Source organism: Lolium perenne, chromosome 1 (assembly GCF_019359855.2).
Source record: "Lolium perenne isolate Kyuss_39 chromosome 1, Kyuss_2.0, whole genome shotgun sequence".
Lineage (NCBI taxonomy): Eukaryota > Viridiplantae > Streptophyta > Magnoliopsida > Poales > Poaceae > Lolium > Lolium perenne.
This window is the reverse complement of record NC_067244.2, coordinates 222,946,251-222,964,231: the sequence shown is the minus strand read 5'-3', so window position 1 is coordinate 222,964,231 and position 17,981 is coordinate 222,946,251. Positions and strand designations below refer to the sequence as shown.

Here is a 17,981-nt window from a genome sequence, read left to right as displayed (position 1 = left end):
TTGTGTATCAATTCACATCACATGCTCCCGTTACACTAAACCCTACTTAGGAAATGATAAGCCACTTAGCTTAGAAACCATTAGAGATTATTTAGTAAAGCAAATGTGAAGCCATAGTAAACCTAATAGCAAACCTATGGAACTATCTTAATAACCATCCTTTAAATATGGTGTATATGGGAAACCATGGTAATAACCCTATCAATACTTGCTACAGATAAACCCATTCTCCTTAAAGAACTCAACTAATATTACTTACAAAACTAAATGAAACCATTAGTAAACCATAGAAGCCATAGCTCCTATTTAAAGTAATTCTTATTCTTATTAACCTGTTCTTCAAAAGTTATTCTTTTGAAGTACAAAGGTTAATCAAACCATAGAAGCCATAGTTCTTATTTGAAATACTTGCTAGTTCTTAATTAACATGTTCTTCAAAAGTTATTCTTTTGAAGTATAATATCAATAATCATCAACCATGTCCTGTAGAACCTAAAATTGACCACTGTTCTTTACATATTGTTCCACCACTATTCTTTATGTGTCTTGGTTATGATATCTTATATCACTTGATTATGATGCTAATATAACCAAACCCTAATAAGAACCTTGTTTGAGAACCATTCTAAAAGTGCAACACACCCTAAAGAAATCTTTACAACTCATCAATCTTAAATCATCGGGATTAGGTTACGCTCGGGACGATTGCATCTCATACTATGCATTATAGCATATTGCCAGTTCTTTAAACATTGTCCTTACCGGACGATGATGGTATTTCAGCATTTGGACTTCTCACGTATCGAAGCTTTTGCCTGCATAATCTTGCAGTCAAGAAAGGCAAGTTCATCGCTTGCTTATGTCATTTGATTATTTTTATCAAATTATATGCAAAGTACTATACTTATCACTCATACATTGAAAAGCAAAGTATTATTTTACAATTATGAATATGACTATGTGGTGGGCAATGGAACCATGGTATGTGTTGATATGGTGGAGGTTCCATTGCATGGGTTATATCACCCTAGGATTAATTACCAATGCCGTCCTGTGATTCTAGCGCCGTACATATCGAGTTGACCCTAAGATCTATAATGGCTCTGGGAAGTCACCGTATCTTTTCCCTTCTGCACGCCAACGGATTGGTAGAGCCGGCGGGGTGTTGGAGGCACTGCCGTAGGTTGGGATAGCCTTTTAAATCCCCATCCATTAGTGATGATGGCTCTACGATCTATGAAGGATTGTCCAAAGTACACCATGAGTAAAGCCGTATTATCGGGAAGTCTACCTGGAGGTGTGCGGGTGGACAAAAGGGTGGGTTTGCAGTCGCGGAGAAGGCAGTGATTGGCTTGGATCTTACACCTGGCCCCACACCAAGGAAGTGTGGACGAGAAACGCGTCTCGGCAAGGCATCAAGGATAAGTTCTCTTATGGGAAAAGTAACGCACCTCTGCAGAGGATACCGAATTATTGTCACTCCTGTTCGGAAGGGAACTGCGAACGCGGCAGGAAAGGAACTCCACGAAGTTCTGGTCAACCTGTGAAGACTGACGGGCATAGTTTTCAGAATAAAATAAACCTTTTGAAGAAATGTTTATGAAAACTTGCATTGGCCTATGACTTTATGGTCTATGGCTGTAGCTAGTGCATGATACACATATTTCCTAATATGAACTTGCTGAGTACGCTCGTACTCATTCTATCCCATTTGAACCCCCTTCTTAGATCAAGGCACCGAAGGAGAAACTACCGTGGAACTCGAAGACAAAGGAGTCAACTGTAACAAGATGAAGAATCCAATCAAAGAAGTCAATGGAGTCAGCTTCTGCATCAGCTAGAGTGGAAACTTAGACTAGTAATAGAAGGGAACCTTTCCCTAATCATAGCACCTAAGTAGCTAGAGTTCTATAGCAAGCCAAGTAGCTCTTAAACTTGAGTTAGCAATAAGATAGACTACGAGTCGTTCTTCTGGAGCTTTATTTGAAGTTTTACCTCACTGTAAAGTAGGAGGTTGTGTTGATCTTATGTAAACAGCTCGTGTGTACTTCTATAGACATACCTTGGACTCGCATATGTTTCTGTTGTACCACTCTGAGAGATGTAATATGAGTGGAACGGTGTTTCACTTGTGTTATGTCAACGACTTGTGTACTACACCATGCAGTGGTACGCTGGGTCACCACATCCGCCCACACGGCCAGGGTTGCCACCCAAGTCGTGGCAAGCCGCATCCCCGCACCATAGAGATGTTGCCGCACCACCTTCCGGGGCCGCCGCCCCGGCTCACAGCCACCTACCCGAGGCCGCCGCCTCGACATCCTCCAACCCATCCGGCATGGCAACATAGCACGACAAGCAAAACCACCACCGCAGAGAGAAGGTCAAGCACTCCAAGACGACGCCTTCAAGAAGGAAAGCGACGAGACCGTCGCCGTCGCCCGCACCGGCCGAGGCCAGAGCTTGGGTTTTCACCCGGAGAGCATGAAGCCTTGACTGCAGGAGAGGTAGGAGCTCCACAACGATGCCTTCAAGAAGGGGAACGGCGCCCCGGGGCGTCGTCATCGCCGGCACTGACCGAGTCAAGCAGGGCTTTCACCCGGAGCACCATCCTGCCTAGGCGTCCTTCACCGGCAGGGCAGACAAAGCATGCCAGCCAGCATGCCAACGCCGATGCCCACCATACCGCCGCGGTGCCCCTGAATCCCAGGCCACCAGCACCCGGCCACCACTCGTCAGATCTGGACGCAAGGACCAGACTGACACATCCCTGCCACCCCGTAGCGCGCCGACCACTGGGAGGACGCCGCCGCACACTGGGGACGCCGCCCCAACCATCCATGGCGGCCAGCAAGCTGCCGCTGCAGATCTGCCGCCGAAGCCAACACGCGCCGTCACGGGAGGGAAACAACCAGAGCCGCTGCTTCCCCTGCACCGCCGCAACCCCACATCACCGCACGACGCCCAGCCCTCGCTGCGCCTCGCCCTGCAGCCACCACCGGAGTCCAGGGCCGCCGCCCTGGCTTACCGCGCCGCTCCGCGCTTGAAGACGACGGAGGTTGTCGATGCAGCGCTCCCCCCCCCCCCACGACCTTAGGCAGTGAGGGGCCCACCGCCACCGCGGCAACAGCCAGCGGCAGCGGCGGCGAGGAGGGGGCGGCGTGGGGAGTGGCCCCTGACGCGCGGATGGGAGCCCTCGGGTCGCCCAGGAAGAGCGACGCGAGGGGATGTTTTGCCGTGGTTGAAGAAACAATCTTCCGTCAGATCTCCTGAGATGTGGTGTATGAGGAAAAGATGCGGTTTATCCTACAAGGGTATATATAGATATTTTGCACAGCTAAGAGCATCTCCACTCGTCTCCCCGACGAGGCCCCCGAGCGACATTTTTTCCATCCGGACGGCGAAATTCGGCCCAGTCGCGCCCCCGGTTCCTCGTTTTCGTCCAGATTTGGCCCTTCATCCATCCGGCGAGCCCACGCCATCCCCAGTCCCCCGGGGATCTAGTGGGGACTCCGGACGAGTGAAAAGCGGGGAAGGGCCCGATCTGTCGGCGGCTCGACACACGAACACCACCGCCACCTCGCTCAAAATCTCCCCCACCCCTCGTATCTCTCTCGCCGCCGGCACCACCCCGCCGGCTTGTTGCCCAGATTCCGCCGTCCCTCCTTCTCCACCTGCCTATATTCCGCCGTCTTTCGACGAAGGCCTATCTGGCTGCTCCTCCACCGGCCTGTTTTCCGACTTTGGCCTACTCCTCGTCGCTCGCTGCTCGGGTTGCCTCAACCACGCCCGTCAGGTGTTCGTCCATTTGCCTCGCCGGCCATGAACTCGGACGAAGAGGAGGAGCAGATGTTCATCGAGCTTATGCGAGAAGAGATGGCAGCCACCGCCCAAGACGAGGAGCACATGATGATCCTCGGTTGCTTGTCAAGCATGTACGCCGGACTGGCAACTGGTCGACGTGGTGGGTCGGCACCAGGTCGCCGGAAGTGCAAGCCGAGACAACGAATGGAGGGCTACTGCATGTTGTACGCCGACTACTTCGCCGACAATCCATAGCATGGTGAGAGTGTTTTCCGGCGTCGTTTCAGGATGAGCAGAAAGCTATTTCTACAAATTGTGTATGCCATCCGAGACTTTGACCCCTACTTCAGATGCAAGGCGGATTGCACTGGTTTGGTTGGATTTTCTTCACTGCAGAAGTGCACAGTGGCTATTAGGATGCTGGCGTATGGAGATCCCGGTGATGGTGCAGATGACTATCTTCGGATAGCGGAGTCCACCGCCCTTGATTGTTTCTACCGGTTCTGCAGGGCCGTCATAGCAGTGTTCGGAGACTTTTACTTGAGATCACCCACTGTCGAACTCAGAGGATCCTTGCAACAAATGAAGATAGGGGTTTTCCAGGGATGCTTGGAAGCATTGACTGCATGCATTGGAAATGGAAGAACTGTCCGTTTGCGTGGCAGGGAATGTACAAGGGTCATAAAAACGGCTGCACTATGATACTTGAAACAGTGGCTACCCATGATCTCTGGATTTGGCACTCTTTCTTTGGTATGCCTGGATCCAACAATGACATCAACGTCCTAAACTGCTCCCCGATCTTTTCCAAACTTGTTGAGGGTCATGCTCCCCCGGTGAACTATGTGACCAATGGTCGGCACTACAACAAAGGATACTACCTTGCAGACGGTATCTATCCAAAGTGGGCAACATTTGTGAAGACTATCTCGAAACCTAGCACCCCCAAACTTTGCGAGTTTGTGAAGAAACAAGAAGCTTGCCGAAAAGACGTCGAGCGTGCATTTGGTGTCCTCCAGCAAAGATTTGTTGTCATCCGGTTCCCCGCTATGACTTGGTCCAAAGATCAGATGTGGGAGGTGATGAACTGTTGTGTGTGCCTACACAATATGATTATTGAAAATGAGCGAAAACATCCGGTTCCTCTGGCTTAGCAACAAGCACCATATCCGAGAGAGGGACCTCTTGCACAGCCTAATCACCAGGTGCCGACATCATGGGCCGTCTTCATTGCTATGCGCCAGGAGATCCGAGACTCTACAATGCATCAACAGCTGCAAGATGATCTGGTGGAGCACATATGGACGCTCCGAGGCAACGCCAACGCCGACGCCAACTAGTCTGTCTTTATTTATTTGTTTCAAAACTTGTGAAATTGTGTGCTTCATTTGTTTCAGCACTTGTTAAACATTGTAGCTTTTCGCCGAATTTGTTTCAGCAATTTTCTGAATCTTGTTTGCCAAACTTGTTAAATTTTATGTCGAATTATGGTTGAATGCATATTCATGTGTGTTATTTGTTTTCTGAGTATTATGCCATGTGTTCAAGCTTGACAATTTGGATGTTCTGCTACATTGTAATGCGCCCTGCTTTTGAAATATTCGATTTTATTATCAGCAAAAATCTGATAACCATCCCACTTCCTATGCTTGGCATCAAATAAAGAATTGTTAGAATGGTTATATTCACGAACATTGTTATTTACTGTATGTTGGTCAGACATTCCATCAAGGAAGAACCAACAAAGCCTGGGGCATGTTACATTGGTACCCGATAACAGTTGAGTGCATTGCACAGTATAGTTCTTGTATACTGAGTGACTAGTCCACATTACTTGAATACAAAGAGGGTAAGGTATAGTTCTTGCAGGTCTTAATTCTTTCTTTATTTATATTGGCTTTCATATACAAGATAGATAACAGTACCTATCATGTATGACTATTTCCTAAAGGTTAGCAACCTATGTAGTGTTGCCAGTTTCTATTGGCATTTTTAATTGCCTTCTCTGTCCAAAAATTAGCTGGGTACATCTTTTAGCACAACATATATGACTATTTCCTAAAGGTTAGCAATCTATGTACTGTTACCTGTTTCTGCAGGTTTGATGTAGGCATTAAACAGTTGATGTTGCCGAGAAAGGTAGAACAGATATTGGAGAGAAAAAGGTAGAATGACATGCTAATCCTAGAACACAAAGTTTGGACGAATGGCGTTTCTAAAGCAGGAAAGTTTGCAGAGGAAATTACAATAGCCCTAAAATCTAAATCAATATTTCTTCATGCATGTTTTCTTTTCCTGGCCATGCAAGTTTGCATGTTTTCTGTTCCAGGCCAGGCCATGAAATCTAAATCAATATTTGAGTCTCTCTCCGGGCAAAAGTGCATATATGGTTACCCCAGGTTGGATAAAGGCAACATCTCTGATGTTGCTTCTTCTTTGGAGACGTCATTTTTGGAACTTCGAAACAAGGAGTGACACTATTCAAAATGCCGCAGGCCAAGCCATCAAGCTCCGCCATGCCTACTCTCTCCTGTCCTCTGATGATCATGCATCACTTGCTGTATCTCCACAAAGGCAGGACGCTGGGGAGAAGGTGGTAATGGCGCCCAGATGGTGTTTGCGATGAAATGCTTGCAAGGCTGGCATACTGTTCCTGAACACTTTCCTGCCTACCGCACCAATGAGCTCAGTGTACTGTTCCTCATTGTGTTTGGATACGAATTCGTTAGCACATATGTTCTCACTTTTTTTTTTTTGAACAATCATAGGGTCTCACTTGGTTAGCTGGCAATTAAGGGCATTTGGTTGGCTCACTAAACCTTTTCTTATGGACTTTCATGCTCTGCTTTTTTCACTTCTTATATCCACTATTTATGTAGGCCATATTGCCAGCCTTCCTGAAGAGAGAAGAACATGGTCTAGACAAGTACGACCCTTTTCACATGGTTCTGGATGGTTGCCATAGGCAGATAGGCTGTTCCAGCTATTATGTTTTCTGGACAACTTTGTCAAAAAAAAAGTTTTCTGGACAAATTTATCAAAAAAAAAAAAATCTGGACAAGGAGTCTCCACGTTTGTCCATACTACTGAGTTGCTGGGCAAATAATACTAGTTGAAACCCAATCATTATTTCGTGCTTCGCTTTCAGGAGCAGTCTAGATCAGTGTGGAATCTACAGGTGGAGCGATATCTTTCAGCACGTGCCCTCTCCATGTTGGCGATAAGAACATTTTATCTGCAACATCTGGCTGTTGACGTTCTCCAGGGGCAGCAACCACCAGCCGTATGCAATTTCCACCAACCTACTGCCCCTCTCTCGAACTGCCTGATTAATTAGCATAAATCGATTGGAGGAATTGGAGATGGAGCATGCCATATCGGCTATAGCAGGTGAACTCGCGAGCCGATTTGTCTCCTTCCTCGCCAACAAGTACCACTGCTGCCTCGCAAACTCTGAAGAGAAGCAGCTAGCGAGGCTGCAGCAACTGCTCCTGAGAGCTCACACAGTCGTCGAGGAGGCAGATGGGCGATACATCACAAACTCCGGGATGCTGGCACAGCTCGACATGCTCGCAGAGGCCATGTACCGAGGCTACTGGGCACTCGGGGCATTCAGGTACAGGTCACTTCAACAGACTCCAATGGAGGAGGAGCAGGTTAGCGACTCATACCCTAAACGTTTTCGCACGGTTCATGGCAGTGCTAGAAAGAAGAAAGCAACGTACCTTGTCAACTTGCAAGGAGTGCTGGAGAGCTTAGAATATGTGGTTTCTAGCATGACAGAGTTTGTTGTTCTCCTAGGTGGATGCGACCGTATGGTGCGTCGACCATACGATGCGTATCTTTACAATGACAACATCATGTTTGGTCGGCACGCCGAAAAGCAAAAGCTCCTGAACTTTCTGCTGCAGCACGGCCCTCCCGGTGGTGCACCGGCTGTCCTCCCCCTCACCGGTGGTCCTGCTGTTGGCAAGAGGACTCTGGTCGCCCATGTATGCAAGAATGAGAGGGTTAGCTCACAGTTCTCTTCGATTTTGCACCTGAATGGGGACTCTGTTAGTACAATTGCAGACCATGTCAGTCTCTTGTCGGGGAAAGTATTGGTAGTTGTTGAGCTTGTTTCAGATGTTGACCAGGAGGACTGGGCCAAGTTTTGTTCAACCCTGGCAAGCATGGACAGTGGAAGCAAGGTGATCATCATCAGTCGATGTAAGAGTTCAGAGAAACTGGGAACAGTCAAGCCAATCTTCCTCAACACCCTGCCATACGAGGAGTTCAACTACCTCTTCAAGACACTTGCATTCGGGAGTGAGGACCCGGCGCAGCACCCACGGTTAGCACGAATAGCAGACGAGATGGCTAGGGAGCTGCATTCGGATTGGTCGCTCATCGCTGCAAACTTGCGTGCTGATGTGATGAGAAGGAATCTTGATCTCCATTTCTGGCTCTGCATGTTGAGCAGGATGAGAAGATTTGTCGAGAGGAACTTCTCCATGTTCGGGGAGCACCCACAGCTGCTAGTTCTGAGGCGCCATCAGATAGATATTACAGACTTCTTGCATTCTTATTCTCCACTACGCATTGTACCGTCTTGTAGCACTGGCAGCAGCCGTACTAAGATTACAGAGGAAAGGCAACTGCTACCGAATGTGAGGCTTGGGGATCTGGTGGCGGATCCTGGAGCTAGGCCACAAGGTGATTTCAACGTCGTTAGTTGGGAATCAAGGGTGCCACCTTACACTTCATTTGTTCATTTCGTTTCAAATTGTGCTCCAGGTGTGGCTGAAGATACCCCTCTGCCTGGGAGGAAACGTTCAGCAGTCCATTTGTAATTAAGGCCTTCTAATTCAAAGGATTTCTATGGATTTTTTAGGTTAGAATCTTTATTGCTCCATCCAGTACAGTCTTGGACATTGATATGGTTACCGCTAGCGCCTGCAGCTATATGAGAATACAAGAGTTTGGTGATGTACCACAAGCCCGCCTCCTTGATGACCAGGCGAACTCTCAGCAAGAGTTGCTGTAGCCTCTCCTCTCCACCTTCTCCTCCGAGGAAGATACGTGATGTGTACTTGTTCATCAGAAAAGCAATCAGTCGACTCGCGCCATAGCAGCATAGCAAGCTGTAAATCCATAACAAAGTGTTAATAATACACAGTACAAGTACAACTGAGATAAAACTGGGTTGCTATGTCTTAACTCATACGATAATGGCACTAGTGTTGTTCACAGTCAACTAATTATATATGCAAAAAGGCAGTTTATGTTCTGGCTCACCAAATGCACTATTTACAAGATTACATAGTGTCTTTTGCTGCTAATATGTCTGGGATCTACTTGACATAGTAGTCTGTAATACGCGTGAGCATCGACTTATAACCTGCTCCTAAACGGCAAAGAAGATGGCCTGGTGGTAGTGGTACCAGGATGACGCAGTAATACTACTACTCATTGAATGAAGATGTCACGGTTGCGGGTTCCGTTTTATCGAGAGGAAAGGTTCGAAGAAATGAGTCAAAAAAGGTAGACTAAGTGATCAATCAAGATCTCGTCTCAAAACCTACTCTGGCAAAGGCTCATTCCTGCTGCCTTCACACAAGCAAGCAGACACACAAAAGTTCTTTCTGCGCCAGGAAGTGGAACAAAACTTGCCTTCCTCGGGTCTATCTATCGTAGCGTGTTTTCTTAGAAAGAAAGGTTCCCCAAGAAATAGTCAAATCTAATTTGAGACGATGTAGCGCATAGACGATCTAGCGATACTCCTTTTTTCCGTACCTCTCTCGGTACAAGCCAATCATGAGCTCTTGGAAATTCAGAATCTTCTCCAATTGGTGCAGCTTCACCAACATGTCCCAAACACTAGAGTATTTCCTTGGGGAAATTCATACGCCTCTGCCAAGTTTTACAAGTTCAGTTATGGTGCTATACCAGTTGACCAAGCATTGCAGGCTTTGTGGAAATCCAAATGCCTACCAAAACTGAGAGTTTTTGGTTGGTTGCTTCTTATGGACAGGCTAAATACAAAAGACCTAATGACTAGAAAAAATTGGCAGATTGAGGGAGGAAGGCACTGCATGCTCTGTGATAATGAGGAGAGCGAAACAAGAGATCACTTATTCTTTGGTTGCCTCTTCGCTCTTGCTTGTTGGGAGACCTTACAAATTCAGTGGGATTGCTCTCTCCAGATTTCTCCACACTTCAATCAAGGAAAAAGTAATTTTAGAGGACCATGCTTTGTGGAAATTGTAGTTTGCGCTGCCTGGAACATCTGGAAGGAAATAAATTACCACATTTTCAAAAAACATGACCCTTCTGTTGCGCGTTGGAGAGTGAGATTTCAGAGCGACTTATCTCTGCATCAGTTTAGAGTGAAAACCTCTTCACTTCTGCCTCTTCTAGAGTGGCTGGCAACCTTTGCCACCTAAATCATGTCTAAGCTTTTATGGTCTCTCTTTCAGTTTTATCCTCCTTGATGTAACTTGTCCCTCTTTGTAACACTGGGTTGTGAATATATAAAATGAAAAATATACTGTAGGGGTTTTTCCCCTACGGTTACACGTTTAAAAAAAACAATACATACTACTCTTCGATAGAACAAAAGTGGTCTTATAAGATTCTCATGCCTGCGGATTAGTGGAACCTGAGCTGTATGTGAACTTCTTTCCCAGAATGAACATGGATTCTCATTTTAAAGCATGCTCTAGGTGGATTCAGGGTTTTGCTGGGAACACTACAGTACGCTGGGACACTACAGTACGCTGAGTATACACTGAACTTAAGATGAGTTTATGTAAGAAAGCACCTGGTAGTCTGGAATATTTGGAGACCTAACTCTATGTTGTAGATGTCATGTCTTTAGAAACTTGTCATGACATCGTCTAGCTGACAGCTGGAAGCAAGCGCCACTTACTACATTCCCATTTTACAAATCCATGGTGAGATGCATCTGCAGTTTTGCAATTAAGAAAACATAAGAATACTCAAACAGATATCGATCTAGTAAACATAAGAATAACTGATATCCTACAACACTAGCGAAAAAAGAAGAAGTATTAGAACATGCATGAAAATTAACATCACTGTGTTAAGTATGGCTTTTCAATTTAGTTGCTGATGAACTGACAACAATGTTAAGCAAAAAGGAACAGGCACATCAGTAGTTGCAGCTTCCAATTGGGGTGCTCGAACTTAACTACGGTAACCATGCCCTTCTGCTATTTGTGAATGAAGTTGACATGAAAAACAATCTGCAGTTTGCCCAGTACATAAACTGTCTCCTGTTTGGCTCTGAACACCTAATGACCTGATACCATATATCTTTTTGACGCATAAACAATAGGAGAAAGCCCTCTACTATTATGTTTACTATTAAATCCTGATACCATATAAACAGTTGTATAAAGCCTTGCCTGAAACTGGATAAGAATTGATACTGCACTTGGAGAAGATACGCTAGGTCTAGGGTAATGTACATCTTTCCTAAGGTGTAGATCAACCATGTGGACTTTGAATGATGGCTGCTTGAATTTAGGATGAAATATATTGATAGATAGGGAGGAAACAAACCTGAATTTGCTGCAACCAAAGGCAGCCAGTCAACTTAGGACAGAAAGAGTATTAGGTACACTACCTAACATATAACAAGGTAAACTCACCAGGAAATGAACCAAAATTTAGGGCTCGATGGCCTTCAAGGCCTTGTTGCTTCATAGTTCATACGCAGCTAATTTGTAAAAAAAAAAGTTTCGGTGGCCTCAACAATGTAAAGTGCATCATTAATATATATGGGGGGAAATACTTTTGTACACCCAATGGGTGTTTCCGTCACCGTCTATTTATTCCTCGAGATTCGTGCCCACCATGGTAGGTGGAAAAAAAGGTTTTAATGAAGAATCTATACATCACATTATGTAGTGAACAAGACAAATCAAAGAAAAAATGGGAGGTACACGGATCTTGCATGGGAAAGTGAGCCACTAAACTCATCTGGAGCAAATACCCTGTTTGTACACATAACTCAATCAAATTATGTTGGTAGATGGCAATGGCTAATTAGCGTCGCATCAGTCCGAATTTATTTTGCAAGTCAGAGCACAACATAACGAGATAGCTAGTTGATCTCACAAATCTTCATTGCAACAACTCAACCGACAATGCAAGTTGCTCCAAACCCTGATTACTATCATGATACAATGATTGTACAATAAAAATTCGAGCAGTGACCTGTGAATATAGCAAGTACATGATTCTGAGGTTCCCGTGAATGTAGATCTGTGCACGGGAGGAAGCCATGGAGTTGCAGGCCCATCTCCCATGCCGCTCAAGTTCCCTACCTTCCAAACCTGCCAAAAGGGCCCCGAGATGGCGCCAGGCCTTCGCTCGACCGGACTATGTACCGCCAGTCCTCGCCAGCCCAACGTCGAGAAAACGCGACCACCGTACGACATGAAAACTCGAGGTCACCGCCGGGGAAGAAGCTCGTCGTGCCGGCAGCTACGGCAGCGTTGCCGCCCGAATATTGTCTGCAGCGGTTGGGCTACAGCTCCCCATGCTCCGCCGGCCCTTTTCCCGCAAGAATCGCCTCTCCTCGGTCGGAAATGACCTCGAATCAGCAGCAGGATCCGTCTCGATGTGGCGGCTCTCGGGAGCGATTCCAGTGACGGCTTGCACCAGCGAGTGGGTAGGAAGGAGGGGAAATGGCGGGCGGTTGTTTCGTGGGGGCGGCCACGGCGTTTTGTGGTCGGCGGTTCTTCGGCAAGAGCTCTACATCCCTCCTGGATTGCGATACGGACAGTATGGCGCCGGCGATTGCGCTGCTGGGCTGCCCCATCGTTGAGCTACCCCTCACCTACCTGGGGATTCCGCTCACGATTCACCGCCCCACTGCCGCGCAGCTGTAGCCTCTCGTCGCTAAGATGGCGGCTGCACTGCCCACCTGGAAAGCAAAGCTCATGAACAAGGCCGGGAGGCTCACATTCATCAAGGTTGTGCTAAGCGCGATCCCTCTCCACCAACTGTTGGTGTTGAACCCGCCGAAGAAGATCCTCAAGCAACTATAGCGGATCCAGCGCGCCTTCCTCTGGGGGGTGGGGGGGGGGGGGGCGCGAAGAAGCCAATGGTGGCAGCTGCCACGTGAAGTGGGATCGTGTTTGCCGACCAACCTCGCACGGTGGCCTGGGCGTGCCCGACATGGAGAGAACTTCTTCGCATGCGCTGGCAGTGGCTCTCTCGCACGGACGACCAGCGCGCATGGCACGGCCAGGGGGGGGGGGGGGGGCGCGCGAAGAAGCCAATGGTGGCAGCTGCCACGTGAAGTGGGATCGTGTTTGCCGACCAACCTCGCACGGTGGCCTGGGCGTGCCCAACATGGAGAGAACTTCTTCGCATGCGCTGGCAGTGGCTCTCTCGCACGGACGACCAGCGCGCATGGCACGGCCTCGACCTGCACTTCCCGGCATCAGAGCGCGCGGTCTTCTTCATGTCCACTTCGATGGCCATCGGGAACGGGCGGACAACCTTATTCTGGGAGGACCGGTGGATTGGGGGGGGGGGGGGGGGGGCGCGCCGTCAGCGAGCTTGCGCTACAGCTGTACGATTGCGTCCCCAAGCGACGACGCAAGACCACGACAGTCGCAGCCGGGCTAGAGGCGAACAACTGGGCCAGAGACATGCACGGTGTGCTGGGCATGCATGAGGTCAGCCAATACCTCTGCCTCTGGCAAGCCATCGCCCACACAGAGCTCACCACCGACAACGATCGCCTCATCTGGAAGTGGTCTCCAAACGGCGTCTACTCTGCGCAATCGTGTTACAGGGCCATGGAACTCTCCTTTCCCAGAGCTGCAAGCTAATTTGGAAGGCTTGGGCGCCGCCGCGCGTCAAGTTTCACCATTGGCTTGCAGCACAGGGCAAGTGCTGGACCGCTGACCGCCTGGCACGTCAGGGACTATAGCACCATGCCAAGTGCGTGCTCTGTGACCTAGCTACCTGAGACGATGAACCACCTCACCATGACCTGCCCCTTCTACCGGCAAGTTTGGCATGAGGTCCTGTCCTGGCTTCTGCCTTGTCAAGTGCCGAGCGGCGAGGCTAGCCTCACCGACTGGTGGATCAACGCACACAGAGACCTGCCGAAGCCGATGCGCAAGGGGCTCGCCACCGTCACCCTGCTGACCCCCTGGATGATCTGGAAGCACAGAAACGAGTGCGTCTTCGATAGGGCGAACCCCTCCGTGCAAAGTGCTTGACAAGATCAAGGATGAGGCCAGGCTGTGGGTTACCGCTGGGGCCAAGGGCCTAAGGGATGTATGGCCAACAACCTGTACACTGATATGTCTTCCTCTCTTTTTTTGGCTCGCTCGTGGCCTCTTAGGAGGCTTGTAAATCTGAACTCTACCTTTCCAATGCAATGAAACGCAGTTGTCTATTGCGTTTAAAAATAATACGGCGGCGGGGCGGCTAGGCTATGGCAGCAAGGTGGATGAGGAAAATTATAGGAGAACGGCCATGGGCGAGGATATTTGGGAGCCATGGAGGCCGATGAGGAAAAAATATGCGTCACTAAAGGCTTTGAGAGATCGGCTAGAGTTGGTCCCGGCGGTTAGCGCCGCAAATGTTCTCCTCTAAAGCCGTTTGGGGGATCTACTACAGATGCTCTGAGGCCAGCGTACTGATCCTCATCTCGTATGAATACTACTGGAAACAAGTAAAGCAGTAACGCCATAAGTTTTTGTTGTCTCCTTACTTGGTCAGCACATAGGCTCTCACTTGGTTAGGTGGTGATTAAGGGCATTTGGTGGGCTGACTTAACCTTTCCTGATGGAATTTTATGTTCTGCTATTTTTACTTCTTATATCCATTATTTATGTAGGCCATATTGCCAGCCTTCCCGAAGAGAGAAGAACATGGTCTAGACAAGTATGGCCATCCTTCACATGCTTCTGGATGACTCGTGTACAAGGTTCAGGAAAGCGGAAAGCGTAATCGGTGCGGTGGCCTTCCGCTCAGAGCTTATGCGTTTTGTGCGTGCTTAAGCGGCGCTAAAGCATTCTTGAATTAGTCAACGGTAGGACCAAAAGCAGTGAAAATCAGAAATTTTAGGCCAAAGAACAAGTATTAGTTAGACAGAGAAGTGGAATAAAGATAGCTTACGTCGTTTTATTCTTCTTCTACAGCCGAATTGTCAATTTGTTGCTTGCATACTCCACGCGGATCAGTAAATCAGTGGTTAGTTTAGGATTTAGCACAGGGGAGAAGACGACATGGAGAGGTCGGGGGTGCAGCAGGGGCTGTGAAGACAGGGATGACGCCAACAGCTTTGACATTGCTGCAGGGGCAGAGAAGACAGGGGAGAGGCGGAGGAGCAGTTCCGCCGGCGGATTCGATGGTGCTCTCTCTAAATCACCCCTGTGCTAGATCGCGATTAGATTAGGAAAGGAACCGTCGATTGTTTTCTAGCCAGATCGGGCGCGCTAATCCCATCGCTCGCGCCAAAGGTCCCGCGCGTCCTGATAATTTCCCGCCCACGCCTAAGTTCCTGCAGGGTGACGCTTCGGGAGCGCTTTCTCCAGGCTGCAGCGCCACCTAATCGCAAAAGAAACGTGCTGATTAATCGCGCCTAGCACTTAATTAGGCGATTAGGCCCTAATCGAGGAGGAAACCCTCTGCTTCACGCTTCAGCGCGCATAAGTCGTGCGCCTTTTACCGCTTTCCCGAACCTTGCTCGTGTAACTGTTCCGTCGATTATGTTGTCTGGATAAGGAGTCTCCAAGTTTGGCCCAACTACTGATTTGCTGAGCAAATAAAAGGCTCGAAATCACCATCCAAAACCAATCTAGATCAGCTTGGAATGGTAAGCACAAGCTAGAGGTGGAGACAGTGATACTTTGCACGTGCCCTTTCCCCGTTGCCAATACAAAGTTAGTCTATGTCCAACAACCGGCTATTGACTTGTTTGGCAGGAAAGGCCAGCAGCCTGCTACTTCCTCCTGCCTCCTACCCTCTCTTGAACTCCATGATTGCTTAGAACTTAGAACTGAGTTGGAGGAATTCAAGATGGAGCTTGCCATATCTACAGTAACAGGTGAACTTGTGAGCCGGTTCCTCTCCTTACTCGTCAAAAAGTATCACTCAAGCCGCGCATACTCTGAAGAGAAGCAGATGAAGAGGTTGGAGCAACTGCTCCTGAGAGCTCGCACAGTCGTCGAAGAGGCGGACGGGCGATACATCACAAACTCTGGGATGCTGGAACAGCTCAACATGCTCGCAGGGGCCCTGTACCGAGGCTACTGGGCACTAGGGGCGTTCAGGTACAGGTCACTCGAAGACACTCCCATCGAGGTTAGGAACTCATCTCCTCCCAAACGACTTCGCACGTTTCATGGCAGTGCTAGAAAGAAGAAGGCAACATACCTTCTCGAGCTGCAAGGTGCGTTGGAGAGCTTAGATGATGCCGTTTCTAGCATGAAGGAGTTTGTCATTATTTTGGGTGGATTCGACCGTATGCTGCGTCGACCATACGACGCGTATCTTTACAACGACAACATCATATTTGGACGCCACGCCGAAAAGCAAAAGCTCCTGAACTTCTTGTTGCAGCACGGCTCTCCTGGTGGTGCACCGGCTGTCATCCCGATCATTGGTGGTCCTGCGGTTGGCAAGAGGACTCTGGTTGCCCATGTATGCAAGGATGAGAGGGTTAGCTCACACTTCTCTTCGATTTTGCACCTGAATGGGGATTCATTTTGTAGAATCGCAGACCACAGCAGTCTCTTGTCAGGGAAAGTATTGTTAGTTATTGAGCTTATTGCCCATGTTGACCAGGAGGTCTCGGCCAAGTTTTGTTCAACCCTGGCAAGCATGGACAATCGAAGCAAGGTGATCATTGTCAGCCGGTCTAAAAGTTCAGAGAAACTGGGAACATTCAAGCCAATCTTCCTCAACACCCTGCCATACGAGGAGTTCAGCTACCTCTTCAAGACACTCGCATTCGGGAGCGTGGACCCGTCACAACACCCGCAGTTAGCACGGATAGCAGACGAGGTGGCCAGGGAGATGCAGTCTGATTGGTCGCTTGTTGCTGCTAACTTGCTCGCTGACGTGATGCGAAGGAATCTTAATATCCATTTCTGGCTCTGCATGTTGAGCAGGATGAGAAGATTTGTTGAGAGGAACTTCTCCATGTTCGGGGAGCACCCACGGTTGCTCGTTCTGAGATGCCATCAGATAGATGCTAGAGACTTCTTCTTGCATCCTTCTTCTCCACTCCTCATCCTACCGTCTTGTACCACTGGCAGCAGCCGAACTGAGATTACAGAGGAAAGGCAACTGCTACCGAACGTGAGGCTTGGGGATCTGGTGGTGGATCCTGGAGCTAGGCCACAAGGTGCTTTCAACGTCATTAGTTGGGAATCAAGGGTGCCACCTTACACTTCATTTGTCCATTTCGTTCCAAGTTGTGCTCCAGGTGTGGCTGAAGATACCCCTCTGCCTGGGAGGAAACGTTCAGCAGTGCATTTGTAAGACCTTTTAATTCAAAGGATTTCTATGGATTTTTTAGGTTATAATCTTTATTGCTCCATCCGTTTGTAAATACAGTCTTGGATATTGATATGGTTGCCGCTAGCGTCTTCAGCTATGTGAGCATACAAGAGTTTGTTGATGTACCGCAAGCCCGCCTCCTCGATTACCCCGCCTCCTCGATTACCAGGCGAACTCTCAGCAACAGTTGCTGTAACCTCTCCACCTTCTCCTCCGAGGACGATACGTGTTCTGTGTGCTTGTTCATCAGAAAAGTAATCAGTCGACTCGCGATATCATCCGTGACAGCAGATACGGCAAGATCCATCCTGAGATCTCCTGAGATGTTTTGCATGAGAGAAAGATGCAGTTTATCCTACAAGGGTATATATAGACATTCCGGACAGCCAAATACCCCCTGGTCGGCTACAGTGTATCACAGATGATGTCAGGGACATGATGATTTTTTTTTTTATAGTGAGAGGGGAAGATACATTTTTCCTTGCGTGTGAACAAGCTTTTTGGTACTGCCGTGCCTACAAGGTATCCCAGAGTGAAATGGACAGACTACCATAGTACGCCAGCTGTTCCATCACATTTAAAATAATGACTACCATAGTTCAATGTCAACGCTGGTTTGGACTCCCGCTTTCAGTGCA

At 48.4% G+C, this 17,981-nt stretch overlaps 2 protein-coding genes across 3 annotated transcripts; both read left to right on the top strand.

Annotated features, from left to right (window-relative positions):
- Positions 1–7,049: 7,049 nt before the first annotated feature.
- Positions 7,050–8,729, top strand: LOC127327280 (disease resistance protein RGA2). Of its 2 annotated transcripts, XM_051354065.2 has the most exons (2): positions 7,050–7,814; positions 7,941–8,729. In XM_051354065.2, exons 1-2 carry the CDS (start codon positions 7,167–7,169, stop codon positions 8,634–8,636), a joined length of 1,344 nt encoding a protein of 447 aa, XP_051210025.1. In that variant the 5' UTR covers positions 7,050–7,166; the 3' UTR covers positions 8,637–8,729. The 2 variants fall into 2 exon arrangements, with proteins under 2 accessions (XP_051210025.1, XP_071680366.1); XM_071824265.1 differs by having other exon boundaries at positions 7,051–8,729.
- Positions 8,730–15,647: 6,918 nt separating this feature from the next.
- Positions 15,648–17,427, top strand: LOC127327283 (uncharacterized). Its single transcript, XM_051354066.2, has 2 exons — positions 15,648–16,500; positions 16,627–17,427. The coding sequence occupies exons 1-2, from the start codon at positions 15,859–15,861 to the stop codon at positions 17,323–17,325; spliced, it is 1,341 nt and encodes a 446-aa protein (XP_051210026.1). The 5' UTR covers positions 15,648–15,858; the 3' UTR covers positions 17,326–17,427.
- Positions 17,428–17,981: the final 554 nt, after the last annotated feature.

What these genes read in the sequence shown, in the direction of transcription:
- LOC127327280 (XM_071824265.1), top strand. Translation starts at nt 7,167, where the DNA reads ATGGAGCATGCCATATCGGCTATAGCAGGTGAACTCGCGAGCCGATTT.
- LOC127327283 (XM_051354066.2), top strand. Translation starts at nt 15,859, where the DNA reads ATGGAGCTTGCCATATCTACAGTAACAGGTGAACTTGTGAGCCGGTTC. An exon ending in ATGTATGCAAGGATGAGAGG is followed by an intron (nt 16,501 to 16,626) that starts GTTAGCTCACAC and finishes CATGTTGACCAG; the next exon opens with GAGGTCTCGGCCAAGTTTTG.